A 26,152-nucleotide genomic window follows, 5' to 3' on the forward strand; every position below is an offset into this window, starting at 1 on the left:
GGGCGCCAGGAATCCCTCTGAACTTGCGGGAGGGCGACGAAGGCAGCAACAGGGCCATGTCACATAGCCTGTTCCTCAGGATCCCCCACGGGGCCTCACCGGGATGGCCCTCAGGCAGGTGGGGGCTTGCTCACCACTGCTTTCTTTCCTTTTTTTAATTAAAAAAATTTTTTTAAATTTATTTTTGAGAGAGAAGGAGAGAGAGGGAGAGAGAGAGAGATTGAGAGCAAGCAGGGGAGGGGCAGAGAGAGAGGGAGACACAGAATCCGAAGCAGGCTCCAGGCTCCGAGCTGTCAGCACAGAGCCCGACGCGGGGCTGGAACTCACAGACCACGAGATCATGACCTGAGCCGAAGCCGGCCGCCCAACCGACTGAGCCACCCAGGCACCAGGCACCCCGCCACTGCCTTCTTATGTTGGCACAGGGCTGGCACCTGCCGTCAACACCTCCACTGAGTGTATTTTGTATTTAGTTGATTGGAGTGGAGTATTATCTATTCCCGGCCTTCTCTGCGCTGTCACGGGAAGTTTGGAGGCCTTGATGGCATTGGGATGGAGACGGGGCGGGGGGGGGGGGCGGGAACACGCCGAGAAGAGAGGAGAACGGCGCCCGAAACCTCGCAACAACCTTAGGGGCAGGCACTGTCACCTCCACCACGTGGATGGCACAAGCGAGGCACAGAGACAGAATTCACTAGCTCAGCGTCACACAGCTTATAAGCAAGAAGCCAGAAGTCAGAGAGCAAAACTCCGCAAGACTAACAAGGCCTCGCACCTTTGAGTCCTAACTACCTCTGAAGCCCTCTCCCCACACCATCCAGCACTGCCCCCCCCAAACTCTCCACCTGCCCCCCCTCCCCCAGCCACCGGCCTCACCCAGGCCCCTGTCTCGTTCTTCCTCACTGATCTCTGCACTTGCTGCCCTCTGAACTGGAATAATCTTTTTTCCTCTCTTCACCCCATGAACCCCTACTCCTCCTTCAGATAATCGTTCTCACCTCACCTCCTCAGGGAAGCCTTCTCGGATTAGATACCGCCTCAATATTGCGAACTCACAGCCCCATGTGACCTCCCTGGAGAGCACTATCTTAGTTGTAATGTACATATATATATTTTTTAATTTTTTTTAACGTTTATTTATTTTTGAGACAGAGAGAGACAGAGCATGAACGGGGGAGGGTCAGAGAGAGAGGGAGACACGGAATCGGAAACAGGCTCCAGGCTCTGAGCTGTCAGCACAGAGCCCGACGTGGGGCTCGAACTCACGGACCGCGAGATCGTGACCTGAGCCGAAGTCGGACGCCCAACTGACTGAGCCACCCAGGCGCCCCTGTACATATATTCTTTGAATTAGGGTCTCTGAGGACCGGGGGCCGTGACCCTGAAGGCACCACCTCAACTCCTGGCCCAACCCCTGGCCCTTTGCCGAACTTCACCAAAGGTTTAACAAATAAATGAGTGAAGGAGTTGCCTGACCCGTGACTGTCAACCAACCCAGAAGCTTTAAATGCGTATTTCACTTGAATACGGGTGTTTTGGCCACAATTCTCCTACCTAGGCGAAAGGGAACCATTGGATTTTGCACAGTCTAAAACATCTCTTGTGTTATTAGTTTGGATTTGTGCCTTCTCCTCCCCACTGACCTGAAAGCGAATGCTCGTGGGAAGCCCTCCCCAAGGATCTCGGTGACAGCCGCTGTGGGTGATGTGGAGGCAGGAAAACACAGCCACCGTCTATTTAGAGGACGCTCACCGCCCGGCACTTCCTTCCCAGGCATTCGGTTGTTCTCCCAACTCTTTTTTATTACCTTTCCTTATTCTCGTCCCTTGCGTGTGGAACACCACCCTCCCTTCTCTCTCTCCCCCTCGCTCCCTGTCGCCCTCCTCTGTGTTGAGTTCTCCATTTTCTGGAACGTCAGAAAAAGGATGCTGTTGCCACCACCGCTCACCGTAGATCAGTTCGAGAACGATCCTTTGCCGGTATGAAGGGATCACGGGCTCCGAATCCCCGCCCCGCTAAGCAGGCAGTCGCGGTTTGCTCATTCACCAGCGAAGGTGGGCTGACATCGGGCACGCCGTAACCGCGGTGGCTGCAGCAACGAGCAAACCAGACAGAAATCCCTGCCCTCGTGGAGCTGACTGGCCGGCGGGGGAGACAGACGGCAACTAGCCCGAGTAAACTATGGAGTGTGCTAGAAGGTGGTAAGGACTCCGTAAAGGAAAAGGAGGCGGAGTAAGGATTGTAGGAGGGGTACAGGTTGGGCTTGTCGATCTTGACCGCCAATAAGATGGGCAGGGAAGCCGCCCTGTGAGAAAGCTGTTTTGCCTTCCTTTTACAGAAAAGGAAACTGAGGCTCGGAGAGGTTAAATGCCGTGCCCCGAATCTCGCCGGCTGCAGGGCTTGGAACGAACCCAGGCCCGAGTGGCTGCGAAAGTCTTTCAGCTACGCGACATGCCACAAAGCTCCATCTGAAAATGTACAGGGGACATACGTTTGCTATTTTCTTTTTTTTTTTCTTTTTTTTTTTTTCAACGTTTATTTATTTTTGGGACAGAGAGAGACAGAGCATGAACAGGGGAGGGGCAGAAAGAGAGGGAGACACAGAATCGGAAGCAGGCTCCAGGCTCTGAGCCATCAGCCCAGAGCCCGACGCGGGGCTCGAACTCACGGACCGCGAGATCGTGACCTGGCTGAAGTCGGACGCTTAACCGACTGCGCCACCCAGGCGCCCCACGTTTGCTATTTTCTGAAAGATGCTTGCAACTGTAAAGCTGAGGACACTTCCAGACTTCCAGACCGGAAGGACAAACCCACAGAGGCGCGTGGCGGGTCTGGCCTGAAGCTCAGGGTCGCGTTCCCTCAGCCTCACGGGAGTGAGGGAATCACGGCAGAACCGTCACACTGCGAGGTGCGGGTCCGGTGGGCCAGAACAGGCTCAGGCTGGGCCCTGGCTGGGGGACACTTCAAGGGACACAGACAGAATAAAACCCAGGGCTAGCAGTGAATATGAGCATAGGGCCACAGTAGGCCAGGGTATGTGCATAGAGCCCTCTGGAGGCTTGCCGGGTGGAAACGGGGCCCTGGATTCAAGTTCTGGCTCTGTCCACGTGGCCTTGGTGGGCGGTGTCACCCCTCTGTGCCTGGTTCTGCTCAGCTGTAGAGGGGCACGGGGGCGGGAAGGGCAGCACGGGTGGGCAAGGGCTCCAGAGTTTGTGCCTCAGTAAAGCACTCAGGTTTGCCTTCCCGGGTGAGGATGCTTAGGTCTTGGCCCTGTGGAAAACTGGTCAGCACCTAAGACCTCGGGGACTGTTCTCAGGATCCCGGGGACTGGGTGGGGAGGTTTGCTAAAGCATAGAAGATTCTGGGGTAACTACATGGGGACAGTCCCTAATGCCTGCTCTCTACCCACAGTGTCTCTTCTGGTGCCTCTTACAACCCACCTGGGCTTGGATGTACTTTAAAAGCAGGCAAGGGAAGAAAACCAATGGGTTATTTATTTATTTTTCCCTTGCTTTCAGAGACTGAGTTTACTGACAATTTTCCGTTGGCCAGTTAGGAGCGGCACGACCTTAAACACGGACTCCTTCTGAATCCTCTTAGTTTGTGATGATGAGTTCCATGACTCATTATTATTCTTGTAAAAAAGAAGCACCAGGAAGAACAAACAGACCATCCTGACTTCCTCGCCTCCTTCTTTCTCGATTACTCGACTGTCACACGTCCTTACGGTGTTTGAGTTAAGTTAAATAATCTTAAGGATTTCGGAATCAATCCACCCATCACTACGTTTATGCCCCACCCCCCCCCCCCCCCCATTGTGCGCAAAGCGCCTAAGGAGAGTCGAACGGGGAATCTGACTTGGGAATTCTGGAGTGATGGGTCCAGGGTGTGGAGCGACTTCCACAATCAGCTCGCCCGAGACTGGAAAAAGTAAGATGATCTGGGAAAGGCTGTTGGCCTTCCTAAAATAAAAGATACATACTTTCCTTCTGGAGAAGCGAGGCAGCCATGGCTGAACCCAGCCTGGAGCCCTCACCACCTCTCAGGCCGGGCAAAGGGTATGCGACCGGGAGGTGGGCAAAGCCAGTTCGGGCAAAGCGAGACACTTTTTGCTCAAAGGGAGCAGGGACGTAGAACGAGTGGCAGAGTCACCGTGAGCAGGCAGCACGTGGAAGCAAAGACAGGAGGAGCTGTGGATGGAAGAGGAGCTCAGAGATTCAGCAGAGAGAATGTTAACAGCCCAGACAGAAAGAGTTCTGTGCTGCCTCACGGCAAGGAAAGGGACGCGCGCGAGAGAAGGGAGGGCGGTCTCTGCTCTAGACCACGTTGCACGGCTGTTGGTTCCTCCTCTGCAGGACCGGAAATCCTCTGGGGGAGACGCGGGGGCCCCCCGCACAGAGGGGAGGAAGGCGAGGAAGGCGCAGGGGAGGATAAACACAGAGTGAATTTCTTGCTGCCCCTGGAGACCATGATTCCTTTCGGTGACAGCAGAGGTTCATATCCTGAGCAGCAAGCCACCGCTCGGCCCAGAGACACCTCGCTCGGAGCAGCTGTTTTAGTGTCCTGTCATGGGTTTTATTGAACGATATTCCCTGAAAGGGCCAATCCCTCTCTCCATTTGGAGGCTCTTAGTGCAGCTTTCCTGAAAAGTTCAAGGACTTCTCCTATCACGCTCCACCTGTCTGTATCCACGCACAGACTGTCCCACCCCCTCGATCCCAGTAAAGACCCCAGTCTCCTAGGAATTCCAAGTTCACACAGACGCTCCTATTTACCCTGCACAAGGGGAAAAAAAAAATCAAAAGGTTGTAACTTCTTGATTTCCCTTGTCTCCCGCTGTGTGTCTACCCCTAACAGGTGGCCCTGTCCCTCCTCATTCTTCAGCAGACTGAATCACTCCAAAAGCAGCGATGGAGGCAGGCAAATATTTGCTGATTCTTATTTTCATCAAGAAGGGAACGGGGGTGGGGGAATGGCGGGGGGGAAAGCACGTCAGGAGACAAAAAGCCCGAGTGAAAACCCGAAAAGCCGCAGAGACCAGAAGCAGACGGGGTTGTCTTTCCCTCTGGAGTCATCAGAAGCATCTTGGGGAGATTTGAAGTCTGTTCACAAACTTTTGGGGTATGGCCAGGAAACGCAGCAAAGAGGCGACGGGGGAATCTTTCCTGAAGGTCCAAGTTTCCACACACAAAAAACATAGATTTGGGAGAAATGTAAAGTGCCGACAACTGGATCTCCATAAAGGCTGACCCTATTTTGAATGCTCCAAAAAGCAAACACAGAAACACCTCACAAGAGCCATCTATGCTAACCTGCAGAGATAAGTGCTTTTCCAGTCTGTGGAAATCAGTGCATTCTTCCAAAATAAGTGGGTGGCTTCAAATCTTCCAGCCACTTCCTAAGTGGCCAAGGCCCGACTTCCTGGGGGCAGTCCCAGGTCCGCGAAGCCCCATATGGACGGACGCGTTGGAAAATGCAGGCGAGGTTGCACGCCCCCCCCCCTCCCGCCACCCCGAGCACCCACCCTTCCCGCCTGGGCCTTGGCCACAAGTGGAAAAGGAATAGCATCCTGGAGGGAGCCTGGCCCAGCCCCCCCTCACTGCCCGGAGGCCCCAGGCCTGGGAGAAGGGCCAAACCCACAGCCCTGGTGCGCACCACACAACCCTTGGGAGGGGTTGTAATCCTAACCCTTTCTGGGAGATGATTCGGGGGTGGGGGGGTGGGGTGCCGTGTGGCGAGAAAGCGAGGGGGGTGGGCGGCACATTTGGGGACGCAGACACCAAACAGATGGAATTTAAATGAAAATACTTAAGCCTTTTAATACACGAGTGATCCGAAGCCACCTCCAGTCCACTTGCCTTCTGGGAATTATAAAATGTTTCGAAGATCCCAGTACATGAAGAATTTGCAAGTAAAGCCCTGATAGGAAAGTATGTTTATACCAACTTACCAATTTCTGAGTGTATTTCTCCTAAAATAACGTTCCGTCTTTCCTCTAATTTCTTGGCTGCCTGTCTCCATCCGAGTAACATCCAAGGAAGGCAAATTGCTCCTATGATCATTTCCCTAAAGCAACTCTCATTCACTTTGCTTTTCTTCTCTTTTGGAATAAAAGTCTGCCATAAATGTTTAATTAAATGGAAGCCTTTCCACTGTTAATGACAAGCTGCTTGAAAGGCTTTTCATTCTTTAAGGACGGGTGTGTTTAAAACGGTCCCTATTAATTTCCTGATATTGATTCTCTGGCTGGGGAAGAGCATAGAGTATTCAGCCTACAGCTCTCCTGCAGACTATGTTCAAGGCAGCGGTTTGGATTGAGAAAGGGCACCAAATGCAGTATGCGTCAAATAGACCATCGCTCAATGAAGTCACTTAGCTATTCAAAACATGTTCAGCCATCACTCAACCGCTTGCACCAAGAATGTTGGGAGGGGGGCACGAAACTGGTGCTCTTTCCCAGACATAATCGTTTCCCAAAGAGCGGCTTTGGCTCAGTTCGGGTTAGACCCAGGGGCCACATCAGTTTCTCCCTCTGCTGTCTGTTTCCCTCTCTTCTCCCCCATCTCCTGGCTTCAAGTCCTTGCATCACCATCCCATGGTGAGCTTAACAAACAATTCTGCAGTCCCCGCTTCCCAGCGCTGCCTCAAACGGTCTCCGGTATTGGTTCATGTCAGAAGCAGAGCACATAAGCCTTTCTCTCCACGCAGAAACACGCATCTCTCTGTGCACATCCTTCTACGGGTAGCTGTAGCTTGTACATACGGATATCTCTATGTATGTATATATACACACATGGCCATTCAAATGCGGTCCCTCGTATTAAAGTCTGTTGCTAAATGCAGGTTGTATGACCTGCAGGAGTTTTTTTCTGTGCTTATGAACGTGGCTCAGAAGCACATGCCTTTAGCGGTACCCCGAGCTCCCAGGCTTCTCACGGTGGGGACCCCTTTGGCCACAGCACATGCACAGGCACACACGTCTCAGTGACCCTGCAAGATCAAGGCAAACAGCTGACACCCCCAGTCCACTGCTCCCCCCTCCACTCCCTCCCTCAAGCTCCCCAAGCCCTCGCCTCTCTCTCCCGGCCTCCCTGCACAATGTCTGATGCTCAAGCTGGCTGCAATGCTGACCGTACTCGCTTCTGGATAACAGACATGTCACTGCGTGGAAGTGAACCGGTTCTCAGCCTAACCCGCAAGTGAACTGCTGTTTATCAGAACTTGGGCTTGTTTCCTGTGAGAGACGTATGTATTTTTGGACTTTGCAAACGTTAAAACACACACATACACACACGCAGCCAGTCGCCCCGAAAGATATGTGTGGGTTCATAGACATTACGAAATGCTCTTGAACTCAGCTTGCGATCCTGGAATAATTAGGATTTACCAAATAAGGATTCTTAGAAACAACAGATTTTTTTTTTTTGAAAAGGAGATTTGCAGATGATGATGTGTCTGGGACTTTTGGGGAGTAAGGGGAGGAGGAGGGGGGAAAGGAAGCACATTTTTGAATTCTTCATTGCGAAAAGAGGAGCAGTGTTGACAGAAACAGCTATTTCCCCCCCCCCCTTGTAGATGGCAATGCTTACACCAAATGGCAAATCCTAATGATTCCAAAGCAGGCAGAGCTCATTTGACTTTAAAAGACAATCTCTTGTTGTTTTCATCACATCACAGATCATTCCAATGAAGAGGTTTAGGGGAAGGGGGGGGTGGTGGTGGAGGCTTGAGAGTTGAGTATGGCTTTTGCTTATTGATTTTCTTTCCTCTGAAACTAACCCAACCAACCTTGATCTGTGGTAGGAAGGAGTGAAGTAAGAAAATGGTGGAATGTGAAGGGGACTTATTTGGAGGAGGGTGGGGAGGGGGAGTGAAAAGGGGAGGGGTGAGGTGGAGAGGGGGAGGAGATGGGAAATCAAATACCTTCTAGACAGCAGGTTCTCCATAATCCAGAATGGGTCATAACTTCCTCGTTCTTTTTGCTGGTTTCATTCTCACTGACACTTTTGGTCTTGCAAACCCCTCTGGAGTAGAGCCAATAGTCGGTTCCCACAGCTATGGTCATCAGACTGAAGGCAGCGAAAGCACCAACGGTGGTTAAAAGCATTTGAACACCTCGATCAAACAGCCCCATAATTCTTCATTATATAAACACCCAACCGACTTCTGGTTCTCGGGAGAGTGTGTGTGAGGGTGCGAGTACTAAAGCAAAAAAATAAAAATAATTCCACTACTAATATAATGGATCTGTGTGTGAATAGAGAATATGGAGAGATATAAAACCAGGGAGGTAAGAAAAGCTCACGGAAAAGAGTGTAAATTATAAAGATCACACGGGAAGAGAGGCTTGCCTTTTGAGATCAGAAACTGTTCCAGTTGCAGTAAAATTTTTTTTTAAAAAAAGGAGGAAAAAAAAATAAAAAGACACCCCCCACCCCCCCAAGTGAGATGCCTTAATCTCTTTTCCTAAAATTCTGGTCTCCAGTTTCCATATGTGATAGCTAATTTGGAGATGGCTTCCACAGTGAACCAGGGAACAGCCGCATTCTCAACACAATCTCTCATGGTCGGGACCTAGACAGTTAGAGATTGTAAAAGCCGGGATGCAACCTTCCGTCTTCGTTCTCGGCTCTGCGGCCTGCGCCATGAAAATCCTTTGCTTCGCCAGTTCTCTTCCTTGGGGGGGGGGGGTGTCTCGGGCGCTTTCGTTTCAGACCAGACTTCCCAGTATTCTGTAAGCCCTTGATCTCAGCTGAACAGGTGCGGGGGTCTCGCCTTCCATGGTTTTGCCCCGGCAGCGGCAGCGGCGGCGGCAGCAGGGCGGGCAGGCACGGCGGCGGCGGCGGCGGCGGCGGCGGCGGCAGGACGAGCAGCGGCGGCGGTTATTGTTGTTGGTGGCGGGGGTAGTGTTGGCGAAGTGGGGGAGGGAGGGGGTTTCTCCCGGAGAATCGAGGCGGGTTTCCCTCCCCCTATCTGCAAAGCTCCTGGAAACAAGGGAGCCGGCGTCTTGCTGCAGGATGGGCCGCCCGCCTGCCCCCCCACTCGCTGCCGGCTCGGCCCCCGGCGGAGGCGCTCCCACCTACTGCATTACCGGGTGGTGCTGAACTGGACAGCTCCCTGCGCCGCCCGCTCCGCGCGCGCCCCGGCTCGCTGGGCGGCCCGCCAGGAGGGGGGCGCGGGCCGGAGTCCTCCCTCCCTCCGGGGGCGGCAGGGCCGGGGCAGAGCCGGGGGCTGCCTTCCCTCTTTTTACCCCTCTCCCCAAATCCTAAAATGAGCGCTCTTCTGGGCTCCCGGAGCTCGGAGGAAGGCGTAGCTAGAGATAGCTTGCTCCCTCTCCCTCTCCCTCTCTCTCTCTCTCTCTCTCTCTCTCACTCTCTCTCCCCTGCCCTCCCCCCTTGGTGTTTCTTCCAGCTCAGCCTCCTTCTCATTCCATCTCTACGTGCCCAGAGCTTCAAATACAACCCTCCCATCGCAATCAGATGGGCACAAAACTTCAAGCAGCCGTTTCTCTGCCTGGAAGCGGTGAAAATATAGCCTGGATGGGTAATTACAAACACGGTCTATCTGTGTTTTTCCAATCGTCGTTTTCACTTTGCTGTCTTGGGGGGATTTGTTTTGTGTTCTGTTACTGGCACGTTAGCCGCGTCTCCTTTTAGTCGTTCCTCTCTCCGTCTCTTTGTCTCTCTTTCCGGCTAACGGGGTGTGCAGTGCACCGTGTGTGTTTCTCTGTAGTTTTCCGTGAAATTCCGACTCTGCTCCCACAAGCAGACATTTTGGAAAGATTATTCATGGAAAAGGGTGCGAAAGGGTGGCTGGTAGCTGGGGCTTGGGCAGTGATTTTCATCTCAAGGATAAACCTGTTTGCAGGGGAAGTGGGTGAAATGGAATCCTTCTAAGTTTCCGTGTCATTCATAAACTGGATTGGAAGAGATAAAAAATCTCCCTGCTGTGAACACTGAAACACATCACAGCCCTCCCCTCTTCCTCAGCAGAATCGTTCTGCTGGGTTAATTACAGCGTTACCTCTCATTCCTATATGTGCAACTTTTCCTTAATGTGACTCCTGGAGAAAGGAGCCCATCAGATTCCTGCTGATATCGATTACATTTTTCTCTGATCAGTTTCGGAGTTAAGTGAGAGTGCATGAGGCATGATGTAGGTGCCCTGTTTTTCATTTTTGGGGGGAGCGCCCTAGAGAGAGGGGTGAGTCTGGTGGGTCCGTTGGGGGTTAGAGGTGTTTGAATTTCCTCACTTGGTTATTCCGTACTTTCTTCTCTTTCCCTCCGTTTTTGTCTTGAGATAATTTGTCTCACAATTTCTCGGTGATTTGGTGATTACCAAAGAGTATATGATAGATGACTAGATTAAAAACAGACTTTTTTTTTTTTTTTTTTTTTGGTGTTGTCTAACTTCTTTCCTTTAGCTGAGAGCTGGTCTGCAGGGGTAATCGGTGCGTACTTTTTGATGTAGAAAAACGACCTGTTTCTCCACCCTGCATAAAACTTCCTTTTCTCACTCTCTGTTCCTTTCTCAGAAGGGAAAGACCCTCACGAGGGGCGATTGCTGTGTTCCTGGCACCCGGGAGAGGGTCCTGGTGTCCAGAGAACAGAACCACAGTTTCGGCAACCTCTGCTAAAGTACCTTGAGGGTATAGCAAGACATTTGCAGACTGAGGATTTCTCCAGTGTTGTGTCTTGTCCTGTGAGGACGGGGATGGGAATTGAGGTGGGAGAGGGGCTGAAGTGCTGATGCACTGGGCACGGAGCTTAGCAAGTTCTGCCAGGGGTTCAGGTGCGTGATTTTCTTGGCTCCGGCCCATAAGGCAAAAGTGAAGGGCAGACGAGAAGGCCTCTTAGATGGGCTGGGTCTTTTGGGGGGAGTGGAGACAGGCTTGTCTGAAGCCACATGAGACTGAGAAGCTTGCCCTCACTCCTGCCTGTCCCCTTGGTTGCCTCTGACCTATCCAAGAAGTCCCTTCACACTGGAGGTAGAGCCCTCCTTCTCCCCTCCCATCACATTTCAGACCGACCCCTGAATCTTTTGCTCAAATGGAATCAGTAACAGAGGCTCAGAAACTTCTGTTTGTCCACGGAGGCTGCTAACATCTTAGCCACTGACCGTAGCTGAAGATCTGCAGCATTTGATTAATCTCCTGGCCAGATAATCATGGAGAAAAGGAAAGGGGGCTTAGGGGAATGTAACAGCTTTGGCCTATCGGTGTGGACGGAGCAGACTTCTGGGGACAGAACGGGCCTGGGACCACGGGTTGCCTCTGCTGCAAACACACTCCAGACAAGTGGGTTTCCTAGAGCCTTGGCTTTACCGTATGTAAAATGAGCACACGGGTACCTGCCTCTTCCTTTTCTGAACTTGTTCCTGGCTTCTCCCTGCTTCTCACCGCTGCCACCGCCAGCGGGCCCGGGCTTCTTCATCCCATTTCTAGCGCTTACCTGTGCCTGCGTCGTCGCCCTCACTCACTTGTGAGCCCTTGAGGTCAGCGCCCGTGTCTGGTTCACCATGATGTCCTGGGACCTCGCGTGCAGGCCTTGGTACATGGCCAGTGCTTGATAACAACGGCTGAGTGATTACGGTGAGGATTAAATGGTAGGAGACAGGTGATGTGCCTGGCACACAGTAGGCCCTCAGTGAACGTGGCTTTCCTCCCTCTCCTCCCCACTTTTACATCCAGTTTGGTCTCTGGCTTCTTTGATCTAACTCCGGTTCTGCTCCCCGCCCCCCTCGCCGACCGAACCCACCCCTGCGGCCCAGATGAGGCTGCCTGGGAAGAACTGGCTTGGTTGAGTCCCATTCGATGGCTTGGACCCACCAGGCACACATACTTAGCAGCTGCTGAATGGGTGCTCTGAGGGGAACAGCTTTGTGTGCCTGCAGTTGGTTACTTGGGAAGGGCTTAGAGGAAATTAGCTGAAATGCCACAGGCCTATTTTGAGCTCCTTCTTTGATGGAGTGGAAATCACATGGGATTTGGGCACAGCAGACCTGGCCTGGAGGCACAAAGCTGCCTTCTCCTCAGTTTTGACCTTGGGCAGTCTCTTAACCTTTCTGGAAGCCTCTCTTCATCTGTCAAGGAGGATCGTGGAGGAACCTTACAGGGTGGCTGTCACTATTACACGTTAATAGCAGGAACAAAAGCCAACGGGCCAGACAGCGGTCGAGGCCGAATCCCACAATAACGCTGCGGGATACGGACGATCCTTGTTCCCATTTTACAGATGAGGACACGTAGCAGGTTAAGTATCCGGCCTAAGGCTGCCCAGTTAGTGAGTGGCAGAGCTGGGAGTCAAGTCCAGCGGCCGAGCTTCAGAACCACTGTGCCTTGACCCGAGATACGGACTTCCTGAATAAGGGTATTACACCCAAGTGTGTTGACTTCTCATCCGACTTGGTGAGCATTTAACGAGTGACTTCTAGGTGCTTGCTGTTTTCACAGAGATTCTTACACTTACCTTCCCAACAACCCTACAAATACGTGTCACTACCTTATCCTACGGGCGAGTAAGAAGAGGCCCGGAGAGGTCACATATCAAGTCCCAAGGTCATATAGCCAGTTGACCGGAACAGCAGAGGCTTGAATACTTCGCACTGCTTCAAGCTCTGCCGGCTCCACGTCCCAAAGTTTATTCGCCTATTCATTTATTCATTCAAAACACCAAGCACCTACTAGGCGTCAGGCACTGTATTGATTCCAGAGGATGTCGGGCAGGCAGACACGGTCCCTTCCTCCAAGGACCTGAAGATATGCGGGAGGAGCAGACAGGTAAGGAATAGCCACATCAAAGGTGAGGAGGATGGTGGGAGATGGAGACTACCGGGCCTTGGAGTAGGGAGACGAAACCCAACCTGGGGGTAAAGGACATCCTCCCAGAGGACAAGGCATTTAAGCTGAGATGTAGGAATCAGAGTTAGCTAGGCCAGGATGGGGGTGGCTGAGAAGGCGACGAGCCTTCTAGGCTGAAGGGGAACAGGCACGTGCCGAGGTTTGAAAGTACACACGGGTGGGAAAAGACGATTGGCGAGTTTTAGGGAACTCAGGCTAAGTATGGCCGATCTAAAGACAGTGGTGGGGAAACGTTTTAGGCTAAGAACCTGGAGGCCTCGAGGGGCGCCTGGGTGGCGCAGTCGGTTAAGCGTCCGACTTCAGCCGGGTCACGATCTCGCAGTCCGCGAGTTCGAGCCCCGCGTCAGGCTCTGGGCTGATGGCTCGGAGCCTGGAGCCTGTTTCCGATTCTGTGTCTCCCTCTCTCTCTGCCCCTCCCCCGTTCATGCTCTGTCTCTCTCTGTCCCAAAAATAAATAAACGTTGAAAAAAAAATTAAAAAAAAAAAAAAAAAAAGAACCTGGAGGCCTCGGAAAGGAGGTTGGAGCGTAAGGAGCCTCCCGGAGGAGGCTGGTGGGGCAGGAGACAGCAGGGCAGTTGTGGTGGGGCTCCAAGCAATAGACAGGGGTGGCCTGGATCCGTGATGACATTGGGCATGGAAAGAAGTGGAGATTCTTGGGGGTATCGGGGAGAAAATTGATGAATATTGGTGCGCGTTATAGAGGCAGCCGCTCTGAGGGAGAAGCAGGCTAGAGGGGGGTGGGGGGGCAAAGCGTGGGGAAACTGAGACTCCTGCTTCGGTCTCGGGTGGAATTTTGCTACATTCTATTGCCTCTGCACTCCCTGCCCCTATCCTTTCTCTTCTCCGCGTGGCCAGTAATGAATTAGGACTGTAAATCATTCATTCAATTACGTTCTACCCCGCCCCCCCCGCCCCCTCCCGGAAGTAAGCCTCACAAAGGCAGAGATTTTGTGTTCACGTTGTGTTTCCAACACTTAGAACAGTGCCCGGCACACAGTAGGTGCTCTATAAAGAACAAGTTCCTTTATTGGTCTAAAAATCTAAATGCATGGCCATGAGCTGAGGTGCTGGGGAGGCGGATGAGATGGAAAATACCCAAACCAGGGAGACTGGCAAGCAGACAGCTAATTCCAAGAGACTGGGCAGTGTGGTCCAGCCCAGGGAAGATCTGGGGTGTGTGGCATCCCCTACTGCGAGCTCCCACAGCCTCCCGGCGCTTCTCTTCTTGTGGTTTGGAATTTCTGTTTAATGGCCGGCACACAGTAGGTCCACGAGGCCCGTCTGATGAAGGAAGGAGGGGACAAAATGAAGACACGCGCTATGGAAGCCCAGGGAAGGCACTCTGTGTGACATCGGCCCGTTTTGTTTACATCATAGCGCTTTGCTGCAACTTGACATTTCTTGTTGATTATCTGAAGTCTCTCCCCGACCCCCGCTGGCCGCCCCCCCAGGCCACCAGACCTCATCGGTCTTGTTCATTCCAGTCTCCCCAACGCCTAGAAAGTGCCTGAAGTGCTCAGAGAATTTGCTTTTTTTGTTTTGAATGAGTGAATAAGGTTCAGGCTATGGGGGATAAGCAACAGGGACCAGATATAAGAATTTGGGAGACATTTGGAGCAGGCCTCCGGAAGGCCCTGACACTCGGCAGGTGGGGGTGGGTGGGAAAGGTGAAGGTGTCCCCGAGGTGCGATGGGAAGACTGAGAGCACGTGGTGGGGAGGCAGTACCCCCCAGGGTCAGACCTGGGGAGGCAGCACTGGCCTGGCTTGTCCACACTGCTCCTCCCGGGCCTGCTCTGCTCTATTGGTCCCACACAGGCCATCACGGTGACCAGAGACTTCTGGCCTGGACAGCTGTTGAGCCCCATGCTGGAGCAGGTACTCCAGAGAGGCCCCGATGGGGCCGGGAGGAATCGAGATGGTAGGAGACTTGGGGTTTCTTACCTTGCAGCACTGAGAACGATTGAGAAAGCCTCAGGGAACCCCAAGAGTCTGCTGCCAGAGGGGGCCGGCAGAGTGGGGTCAGCCCGGCTCGTCGTGGGGGGATGTGGTTCCTTCCGAGCCTGGTGAGAACCAGGAGCTGAAAATTCACACGTGGAGGTGTCCACGGCCACAATTCCCCCAGACAAGTGGCTTGCCCACACCCAGGACTCGCAGCCCCATTCTGCGCTCTGAAATCACCAAAGCTCTGCCCCACCCCACCCCCAACCCCCGGCTGGTGTGGGATTTCACCAGGAACTGAGTCACAGTAAAGAATATTATGATAGAAAATCAATAAGAAAGTTACAGAGTAGAACAAAAAAATAATACAATAAAGAGGACACATAAAGATGCAGAGGCGAAGCAAGAAATCGAATGTTAAAGGACAGAAGGGCAGGCAGAAAAGGTGACTTCCAGCGACTTTTCAGGGAGAAGGAATCCAGGGGTGGATGAGCGAGTTTGGGAGGGGACCGAGAAGGGATCCTGGGTGTCCTTCATGACCAGGTTCGGCCACCCTGTGGCCCCTCGTCTTCCATTTCCCTCCCAACCTCCCCTCCTCTAGTCAAACCAGACTCCCGTGCCTGGATCCCACGGCCCCAGGCCTACCCCAGGGCCTTTGCGTCGCAGTTTTGGTGTCTGGGATGCCGGTCTCCTGGCGGCTGATTCAATCCCTCCTTCCCGCAGCTGTCTGCTCAGAGGCCCAACTGACCACCCGATAGAGATGCCCGCCTGCCCTTCCTCCGTCACTGTCCATTCTTTACCTGCTGAATTTTCTCCTTAACCCTTAACAGCCACCCCCACCCCCCACCTTGGCAAAGTTCACCCTGCCATTTATTTTCTGGGTTATAGTGTAAGGGTCGGGGTCTGGTCACGTTATTATTATTCCCCCTGCCTCTCTCACAGCTTCCGGCACATAGCAGGTGCTCACCAAAAATGACCCCCCCTGGGCCAGTAGGGAGAGAAGCGGAAACCCCAGCCCGCAAGAGGAGGCAGGAAGTGGGAATATCCTGGAAGAGCTGGCCTGGAACTGTGCACGGGGAAGCCAACTGTGTCTTCAGGAGAAGATGCTGGAGGTTTCTGGGAGGCGGGGGTGGGGGTGGGGGTGGTCTTCCAAGGTTCCGGAGCAAAGTAGAACTTGGAGAGGTGACGAAGCTGCAAGGACAAGGGAGGGCACTCCTCTCCGTGCAGATTTCAGGCAGGTCAAGAAGGAGGGGCTGCGGAGACTGAGAGTCAGGGCAGGACAGACACGGGCCGGTCGGCAGGGAGCTGGAGGCCCAGGTTCAGGCCTCCCGGCAGCGTGGCCTCGAGCGACCGATCAGACGCTCCCGAGTCTCAGCCGGCCGGTCTGGAAAATGGGGCAGCGTTGCCTGCCTCGAGGTGCTAGTCTGATAACAAAATGAAATAAAAAAGTACTTCCAGCCCCGCCCCCACGGTAAGCCCTAAATAAATATTAGCTCCACGTTGAGCTGCTGTTGGGCGTTACGTGCTTTGAGTCGAACACAAAAATGAAAAAGACGTGGTCCCTGCTCAGTCGAGTGAAGAGAGGGGGGGAGAGAGGCCTGCCGGTGGCAGTCAGTTTGGTGTGGATGGAAGGCGGAGGTGGCCACGCGGGCACCACCAAGAGGGCAAGGACATTCATCGTGGGCATCAGAAGTTGGTGGCTGCTGGGCTGGGTCTTGAAGGGTGAGTGGAAGGTCAGGAGCAGAGAGGGCCAGGCAAAGTTTTCGGGAGGTCCAAAGACAGGGGATGTGAAATGCCCACTCAACACCAATGTGTTGAAAAAATACAAACTTTAAAAAAAAAGATTTAAAAAGTTTATTTAGTTAGTTTTCAGAGGGTGGGGGAGGGAGGGACAGAGAGAGAGGGAGAGAGAGTCCCGAGCAGGCTCTGTGCAGGGCTCGAACCCACGAACTGTGAGACCGTGACCTGAGCCGAAGTCAGAGGCTTAACCCACTGAGCCGCTCAGGCGCCCCTTAATTATTTTTAACGGAAGAGGTTTTCATGATTTTTGCAAACTACGTGTTAAAAACTACGTTGTCTAAGAAAAGAATGGGTTGAACCCCTACTGGGTGTCCAGACTGGCCTGGTCCCCGTCCCCGGGATCACACACGCCCAGGAGGCCGACACTATGTAATTGATTATAAATTGGTTAATTGCAATCAGACGCTGCAGGTCATTCTGTTTTGCCAAAGTGCCTGGAGGAACTGGCAGAGATCAGGCTGGAAGGGGAGGTGGGCCAGGTCAGGGAGGGCCTTGAATAACGCACAGCACTTACTAGGTGACAGGTCTGTGCGATCGATACAAAGGGGAACAAGACCGGGTCCTTCGCTGGCAGGAACCAATGACCGAATGTGGAGTGCTGGAGGGAAGTCCGTGGTGTGACAGGAGCACAGCATGGGAAGCGACAGCGAGGGAAGGCTTCATGGAGGAGGTGACATTTGCCTCTTTTTCCAACTGAATGGCAGTCCCAGAGCTGACTGTCCTGCCTTTCTGGCGGGACTTCCGAACCTGCAGGCTTAGAGGGGCACTAACCACACCCAAGAATGACTCAAGAGCAACGCGTTCTGTGCCTGGTAGAGTTCCTTCTCTAGGCCTTGGATGTAAGGGAAGGAGGAGTTGGCATCATACAGAGACATCGACCCAAAGACCAGAGTGTGGGGAGCACCGACGGGCTGCTGCTACGCCCTGGTGGCTCGAGGGCCAAGGGCTAGGAGTCCCAGCTCCACCCTCCCTCATGCACTATGTGAGCTTGAGACAGGTTATTCTACCTCTCCGCCTCTGTGTGCTTATCTGTAAAATGGGCATCATGGTGGCTTTATGGAGCTGTTGCCATCACGATGATTGAGTGTGTGTCTCCCCCTTGGTAAGTTTTAATTACGAACGATTTGCTATTATACCCTGCCAAATGTGCCACCGATTCTCTAAGTGTGGCTGACCTGGCTCCTTGTAGGGATGGTCAGAATGTGGGCAGCCTGTTATCTGAGCCAGGTAACTCACTGCATGATAACACCCCAGCTCACTCCAAGGGCCCGTTTGGATAGAGGGACTGTCTCCCAGAGGGACATGGGGCTGCTTCCGGAAGCCGGGCTGTAGCCGTGCCCCCAGACCAGGCTAGGCTCAGTGTCCTGGCCAGGCTCTTCTGAGCCACCCTGCCCTGGCGCCTCACGTCCTTGTGCTGCAAATGCTGTTTCTCGTCTTTTCCTGAGAAGTCCTGAGTCCCGAGAGGCTGGATCCTTGTCCCTCGTGCCCACCACTGTGTCCTTTGCATCGCCCACAGAGTTTGGCACGAAACAGGCTCTCCGTATGTGTTTGTTGATAAACGGGGTGGGGGTGGGTGGGAGGAGAGAGGAGAGGGGCAGGAGTGATAATAGCGTATGTTTTTCCATGGCGGGGGAGTCCTGTTGACCACCCAGCCCCCACCTTTGTTGAGTGTGGCCTGTGTGCCGGGTGGGGCTTCACATCGTGTGAACTCGCGTGATCCTCACAGCAAGGCCTCCAGAGAAGTTCAGTTATGGTTCTCATTTTACAGATGGGGAATCCGGGGCACAGAGAGGTCAAGCTGCTTGCCCAAGGTGACTCAGCCAATAAGTGATAGAAGCAAGATTCCAGCCCTCAGGCTCTCGTGCGGTAGGGCCTCCTATTTGCCGATTGCCTGTTGTATGCCCGCCTCTTAGTCCCTTAATATCACGGGAACCTTGGGGACACTGAGGCTCAGGGATGTGAACGTGTCAGGCCAAACTGCCAGCAAATGGGCAGATTCACCATGGTTTGCACACGGCGCTCTGCCTGTCTGTAAAGTTTCTGCCCGTAGTAATGAGGGCCCCAGAGTGGGGAGAGGTCCTGCAGGTCGACTGTCCCTCCCCTGCCCTGTGTCAGTGACGGGAAGGCCTTCTTTCTGGCCTCTCACCTAGGCCTGCCCCTGCCTCCACTCAGCTGTGGAGGTCACACTGAATGGGGTAGTGGAAAGAACCCGGAGTCTGGAGCTAGAAGACTGGGTTGAATCCCAGGGACCTTGGGGAAGGTGCTTCCTCACTCAGAGCCTCAATGTCTTTAGCTTGGAAATGGGAAAAATAACATGACTCCCCCAGTACAGTATAGTATGAGTTAATTTAGATCGCACACCTAGGACCGCATGCTACACAGACAGTGCTTGGGAAACGTGTGGAGACGGTAGCATCTCCCTGGTTAGAAACTTCAGTGAAGTCTGCACACTGGAAGGCCGGACCCCGTCTCCTCCGATCTCGTCCGTCTTATTCCCTCCGTCACCCGCGATCCCCACGTCTACACTGAGCTCCGGCCCCGCTCCCCTTCTTTCTCTGGACAAGCCAGGCTCTTTGGTGCTACCCGTTCTCCTCTATCTGCTTTCATGTGTCCACCTGCATCCCCGTGGAGATAATCTGGGGAAGGGCATAACTGGGACAAGGACATACCCGCCAGCTCCTTCTCGGTCTTTCCTTTTCTCTTTTGCTCGTCTCCCTCGTCCTTACACATTCCTCTCTCCCATCCCGTTCACCCCCGTATCAAAAACCTGTGTATTTCCTTTCTTTTCTTTTTTAATGTGTATTCATTCCTTCCTTCATTCATTCAGAGTGCGCACTAGTCGGGGAGGGGCAGACAGAGAGGGAGAGACAGAATGCCAAGCAGACTCCGTGCTGTCAATGCCCAGCTCGATGTGGGGCTCGAGCTCACGAACCGTGAGATCACGACCTGACTCAAGATGGGGAGTCAGATGCCCAACCGACTGAGCCACCCAGGCGCCCCAACAACCTGTGTGTTTCTACATGTTCACACAACCGTGAACAGAATATACCTGCGGCTAATGTTCACACACAAACACATGCCTTCGTCCAGTCCTGTGCACGCGCACTTGTGGGGCTTGGCCACCTTGTCGCAAAGTGGGGCCATAGGAGGCACCCCTTCCGCATCTTGCTTTATCAGCCAAACAACAACCCCTGTGAGGCTCTGTCTGCGTCAGCTGCAGCAGCCCTAATTCATTCTTTTCATGGTAGTGTTGTATTTCACAGTGAGGAATCGCGATCATTTCTTCATCCACTCTTTTATTGGCAGGCATTCTCCTTATTTCCTGTCCTCTCCCCGCACCCTGAGCCTGTAAGCGGTCCTGAAGCACACACCCTGCTACATACATCCACTCACCCGGTGCTTTTATTTTGATGGACTAGATCCCCAGGGGTGGGATTGCTCAGCGGAAGGGTATCTGTATTTTTTATTTCAGGTCAATGTTGCCAGATCGCTTTCCAACAGTGCTGTAACTTGTCGCCTTTCCTCCAACAATTTCACGAGTCTCTTTCCCCGCATCCACTCCAGCCATAGGTGCTAGTATTATTTTTCGATCCGGTATTTGTATACATTGCAAAATGGCAAGTGGTTTTAGACTTGCATTCTTTATTTTCATATTGACTTTGTGAGGGGGCTCTGTGGCTACCAAGTAATGTTGGGGGGGGTAGGATGTCTTTTTATGTACAACTTTCTTGTTTTCTTATGCACTGGGACTGACCCTGTCATCTTCCACATTTTCTCCCAAGATATTTATTGTTGTAGTGTATTTTTGGATGTTAGCTCTTCAATCCATCCAGCGGCTATTCATGTATGTGATGTCAGATGAGGTTTCAACTTTTTTGCAAAAGAGAGCTTTTCAAGTTTCATTAATTGAACAATTCTTCATTTTCCAACTGAACTGAAATACCATCTCTGCGCCATATTGGATTCCTGCGAATATGTTGACCTAGTCCTGCTCTCTTGGGCTGTTCCGCTGATCTGTGCCTCACTTCCCTGCCGGCATCACCTGAATTTGGTAACAGGGGCCTCCATACGGTCTCACCTCTAGTAAAGCCACATTTCTCCCTGATATTTTCTCTTTCATAGGATCTGGTTGTGATTAGGTCTCCCTTCTTCTATGTGAACTTTGAATTATTCTATTCAATGGCGTGTTGGTCACCACTGGATCCCAGTGACTTACCTGGGGTCAAGCATTCAATTGGGGAACAGAAGATATTTGTTGAATGTTTTGAGGCTCTTCTCCTTCCCCAGTTGGCCCCACCCCTCTACCTCTAGGTCTATAAAAGGTATTAAAGAGCAATATTCAAGCCAAAAGTAAATTAACATGAAAACGTGTGCAGAGTAGACGGCTCAAACCAGAGAAAGCTTCCGAGATGCTGAAACTCTCAGTGCACTGTTTTGTTTGAGACACTGGAAGCAAAGAGAGAGAAGCATTGATTTTTTTCCTGCCTCTGTTTATTAGACACCTACTGTATGCCAGTAGACTTATTCTAGGTCTGGGGATATAGTGGTAGCCAAGGCCAAGGCAAAAGTTTGATTCTTGGGGTGTGACAATGCTACTGTGTTCACCATTTTCATTATTTTCCAGTGTGATGACGATATTGTGGTTATATTGAAAACAGAGGGTCCCTGTGTTTTAGGGACACATACTGAAATATTTACAGATCCAATTACATGAAGTCTGGAATCTGTTTTTAAATAAGCTGCGGGTGGGAGAACTGAATGGAAGTACAGGTGAAACAAGATTGAATTGATCGTTATGGGAGCTTGGTGATGATTTCATAGGGTAATATTTATTATACAATTCTCTCTACTTTTGTCTATGTTTGAAATATTCCATAATGAAAAAGTTTTAAAAATGCATACAGAGGTTATTATGTTTCAGGCATCATTCCAATTGCCTTAACATCCAGGAATTCATCAAGTCCTCACAGAAGCCCTGTCTTAGTCACCTGGGGCTCCTATGACAGAATACCATAGACGGGGGGGGGGCTTACACAGCACACATTTATTTCTCAAAGCACCGGAGGCCGGGAAGTCCAAGATTAAGGTGCCAGCTGACTTGGTTCCCGGTGGGAGCTTTCTTCCCGGCTTGCATATGGCCACCTTCGTGCTGTGTCCTCACCATGCAGAGAGCGAGTGAGCGAGCAAGCAAGCAAGCTCTCTGACATCTTCGTATAAGGGCAGCGATCTCATCATGAGAGCCCCTCCAAATACTGTCACCTCCAAATACTGTCACATATGGGGGTTAGGGCTTCAACCCACGGATTTGGTGGTGGTGGTGATGGTTGGGGACACAGTTCAGTCCATAGTAAGGCCTGCCCAGTGGCTATTGTCATCCCAGTTGAGAAAAACAAGTCCCCCCAAGATTCGGGAACTTGCCCAGGATCACAGCTGGTAGGAGCAGCTCTGTCTGGCCCTGAGGTCCTGTTGTCAAGCACTGTTTCTGCTTTGACGCCTATTTGTTCCAACGAACCTACACACAAAGAGTGATATGTGTAATCTGCAATACAAAGTGCTATAATTTGTATACAACGAAATAATTTCGTATGGCAGGATGGCAGGAAAGGCTACGAAAGATTAAAAAAAAATAGGATTGTGAGAGAGAGAGAAAAAGAAGACCTGTCATGGGAGGAGGGACCAAGGCTGCGGGGGTTGGGGGGTGGGGGTGGGCAGGGTCCTCGCTCAGCAAGTGTGACCAGAGAAGGACCCTCTGAGGAACTAAGACCTGAGCAAAGATGGGGAGGCTGTGTGGAGGTCTGGGAAACACGTTCAAGCAGAGGACTGACAGGTGCAAAGACCCCGAGATAGAAACAGGAGGCTGAGTGGGGCTGGAGCACGGCCGGCCGAGAGGGATGATGGCCATGTAAGCCAAATGGATCATTTAAATACATTTTCCTACATCTTGCTGTGCTAAACTCATCTGTAACAGAGGAATAATTTAATTCCGAAGCCAAATTAACTGCTCTTTGCCTTCTTGCAAGGTCACCTGCCTTAATTTTTTTTTTGAATAACTCGATTCAATTTTTCCGCTCTTGCCCCATTTTCTCCATCTCCTACACGCTTTTTGAGGTGGTTATAACGTTATTATCTTATTATTAGTCCCTAGCAGGGATAATTCACTTTCCAATTGATCTCTGCTGCTTATAAAACGCCAGATCAACTGGAAGCATAGGAAGCAAGTGGTTAGTGAATCCTGAAAGCCGGTGTAGACAGAAAGTGGTGCGTGAGAGGCTGGGGGCCAGGCACGGCCGACCTCTGATGCGTTGAACTGACCTGTGGTTGAGCCGTCCAAGCGTCAGAGGAGCGTCCACGAGGCAGGTTGTCAAAGGTGTAGGTGGAGGTTCCTGCTTGCATCAGACTCACCTTGCTTGTGCTTTAATATTTCACACAGTCCTTGCTAGTTTGTGTCTGTTCTAAGTAAGCATCCAACAATGTCCAGTTCAATGGATTCTGTACGTAAAATGTGTCCAAGCACAATGTTTCCCTTGAAAAAAATGGCTGCCGATACACAGATGTTTGTCGTGCAGCCTTCACACTGCCGTTTTGACTCGAGCCTGGAGAGTGTCAACCGTGGACCAGCGAGGTTCAGGGTATAGATGGTGGGATCATCTGTGATGTTGCCAGTTGGAAGAAAAGAGGCCAAGGACGGACCATTAAATGGACAAAAAGGAGAGGCTATAAAATAAAACTTATTCTTGGGGTAACAGGATGCCATTGAAAAGAACAATTTTCAATTGTCCTAGACAGAGAGAGAGAGAGAGAGAGAGAGAGAGAGAGAGAGAGAATCCCAAGCAGGCTCTGCACTGACAGCCCAGAGCCCAACACGGAGCTCAAATTCATGAACGGTGGGATCACGACCTGAGCTGAAATCAAGAGTCTGATGCTTAACCAACTGAGCCACCCAGGTGCCCCCACCTTTTTTTTTTTTTTTTTTTTTTTTTTTTTTTTGCTGATTCTTGACTAGTTTATTTGGAGGGGGCAGTTAGGGGGATACAGAATCAAGAGGACAGGGGCGGAAGGAAATGGACAAGAAGGCTTCCACTGAAGGCTCGGGGGGAATTTTTCGGGGTGTTGGAGGGAACCCTGGAGAAGCAGCTGTAGGGGAGATGAGACAGGAGTTGGGAATGAATGGAAAAGTGGACTTTAAGAAATTTGACAGGGGTGCCTGGGTGGCTCAGTCGGTTAGGCGTCCGACTTCAGCTCGGGTCATGATCTCACAGTCTGTGAGTTTGAGCCCCGTGTCGGGCTCTGTGCTGACGGCTCAGAACCTGGAGCCTGCTTCGGATTCTGTGTCTCCCTCTCTCTCTCTGTTACTCCCCCACTCATGCTCTGTCTCTCTCTCTCTCTCTCTCTCTCTCTCTCAAAAATAAATAAAGATGTAAAAAATTAAAAAAAAAGAAATTTGGCTGCAGTTTATGTCTCTTTGTGGTGTCGGAGCAACATAATTAGGGAGCTTGAATTATCATGAGTGTTTCGGTGGTTGGATAGATTCTTTGACTATTACAGCTCCTTGTGGACTGGACCACATGGGCCATGGGGGCCATGTGCAAGGCTACAGGGAGCAAAGGCCAGGATGTAAGGGAAGCTTCTCGGGTAAGATGGTACATTGGCTACCGATTTGGTGAAAGTTCATGCCAAACTATACAGCTTAGACGTTAGACATGTGTCTTTTGGTTTCAGGTGCTAGGTAAAAAAAGCCAAAAGAAATAAACAGCTCTAGATACAGGGTCAAGAGACCTACATATTTGTCCTTGCTTCACCAGATGGGCCCTTCCTGCATTCCGTAGATTACTGGGTGAGCAGTTCTATAATACCAGCCCCTAGTTAGGTGCTGGGCATGTAAAGGTACAGTGTTCATCTTTCTGGGTAATTTTGTGCTCCGTTGTGAAGGGTGGGCAAGAGTTTATAGACAGACAGTGGAGGGAAGGGAATTTAAGGCAGAGGGGTGTGCATGTGCAAAGACATGAAGGTTTACAAAGGCATATCTTCCAAAAGCAGAGAAAAGTTTAATGGACCTCAGATCTAGAGTATGTGTGGTTGGGAAAATATGTGATTGATTTCCCTACTGTTGGCGTTAAAGATGTTTCTATTTTTCATGATTATAAATAATGCTGAGATGAACATCTTTTTTTAAATGTTTATTTTTGCGCGTGAGAGAGACAGAGAGAGACAGAGAGACAGAGCACGAGCAGGGGAGGGGCAGAGAGAGAGGGAGACACAGAATCCGAAGCAGGCTCCAGGCTCCAGGCCGTCAGCACGGAGCCCGACGTGGGGCTCGAACTCACGAACCGTGAGATCATGACCCGAGCCGAAGTCAGATGCTTAACCAACTGAGCCACTCAGGCTCCCTGAGATGAACATCTTAATGCATTAAATGGTTTCTGCAGTCGGCTGTACGCTAGATTCCTACAAGTAGGGATCACGGGGAGTTTCAGTGGGAGAGTAACCCGGCGGGTCTTGCCCTGTCACTTTGTCCAAGTCACTGGCCCTTCTGGGTTTCCATTTCCCCACCTCAGAACGTGGATCCCAGGAATGAAAAGAACCTTTCTGGCTCTCACATTCACACATCTAGTGGCATCTTCAAACCGTGCTTTGTCCAGGAATTGCGAGAGAGATCTAGATTCCTACTGACTGAGAAAACTACTCAGTATTTCATCTCAAGCAAGTCACATCCCTCCTGTATGCCTCAATCACTCTGTTGGCTCAGCAAGGAGACTAAAAGAGACTTAGGGGGCCACAGAGTGATGCTCGTGAAGCTTTTTTAATAAAAGAATTCTATGGTCTGGAGCATGGAGTCTCCTTCCACACCATCCCTTGTACGCAGACTTCTCCTTTTCTTGCTCTCCTGTCCCCTCTGGCCCATTGGTTCCCTCCCTCCACCCCCGGGGGGGCTGGAGGAGGATCCACCCTGTGAGTGACATCCTCCCTGGGGGTGGCCGCTAACTTCATCGATGTTCAGCGACTGTTAACGCCGATACGCCCTGAGCTCCTGTCCATGGAACCCACTCGCCAGAGCCAGCACCCCTTCTCTGGGCAGAGCCCCCGAGGCTCTAATAAGGGCAAAACTCCCCTCCTTCATGTCTCTTTAGTCTTGGGGTGCCCCTGCCGTGTTCAGACTCTTGCCTGGAGGTGCTACCTTCTGTTGACTCTGCACTGAAAGCTAGTGGTCACTTACCTCTCTGGGTTTATTTGGTGAACGAGCTTTGGGAACTTACTCTTCAAGATTCCCATGCCCTCCTCTGTGCTCCTAGGGCTCTGAAACCAGACTCCCTGGGTTTAAATTTTCGGCTCTCTCATTGACTAGCTATGTGAACACATCTGAGTTACTGAATCTCCCGGTACCCCCGTTTTTCCATATGTAGCACAGAGCCCAGTGCGGGGCTCAGACTCACAAAGAACCATGAGATCATGACCTGAGCCGAAATCCAGTTGGACGCTTGACTGACGGAACCACCCAGGCACCCGTAAAAGGGATAATAACTTTTAAGTGCTTACAACAATGCTTGGCATGTAAA

General features: G+C 51.7%; 1 protein-coding gene across 1 annotated transcript in view; it reads right to left on the reverse strand.

The window, feature by feature from the left end:
* CACNG2 (calcium voltage-gated channel auxiliary subunit gamma 2) overlaps nucleotides 1–8,769 on the reverse strand; it is a 108,954-nt gene extending 100,185 nt beyond the window's left edge. The window contains exon 1 of the mRNA XM_030320539.1: nucleotides 7,924–8,769. Coding sequence (XP_030176399.1) covers nucleotides 7,924–8,134 — 211 coding nt within the window. The 5' untranslated portion in view covers nucleotides 8,135–8,769. The remainder of the gene's footprint in view (nucleotides 1–7,923) is intronic.
* Between the last annotated feature and the right edge of the window lie 17,383 nt (nucleotides 8,770–26,152).

This window comes from Lynx canadensis, chromosome B4 (assembly GCF_007474595.2).
Source record: "Lynx canadensis isolate LIC74 chromosome B4, mLynCan4.pri.v2, whole genome shotgun sequence".
NCBI lineage: Eukaryota > Metazoa > Chordata > Mammalia > Carnivora > Felidae > Lynx > Lynx canadensis.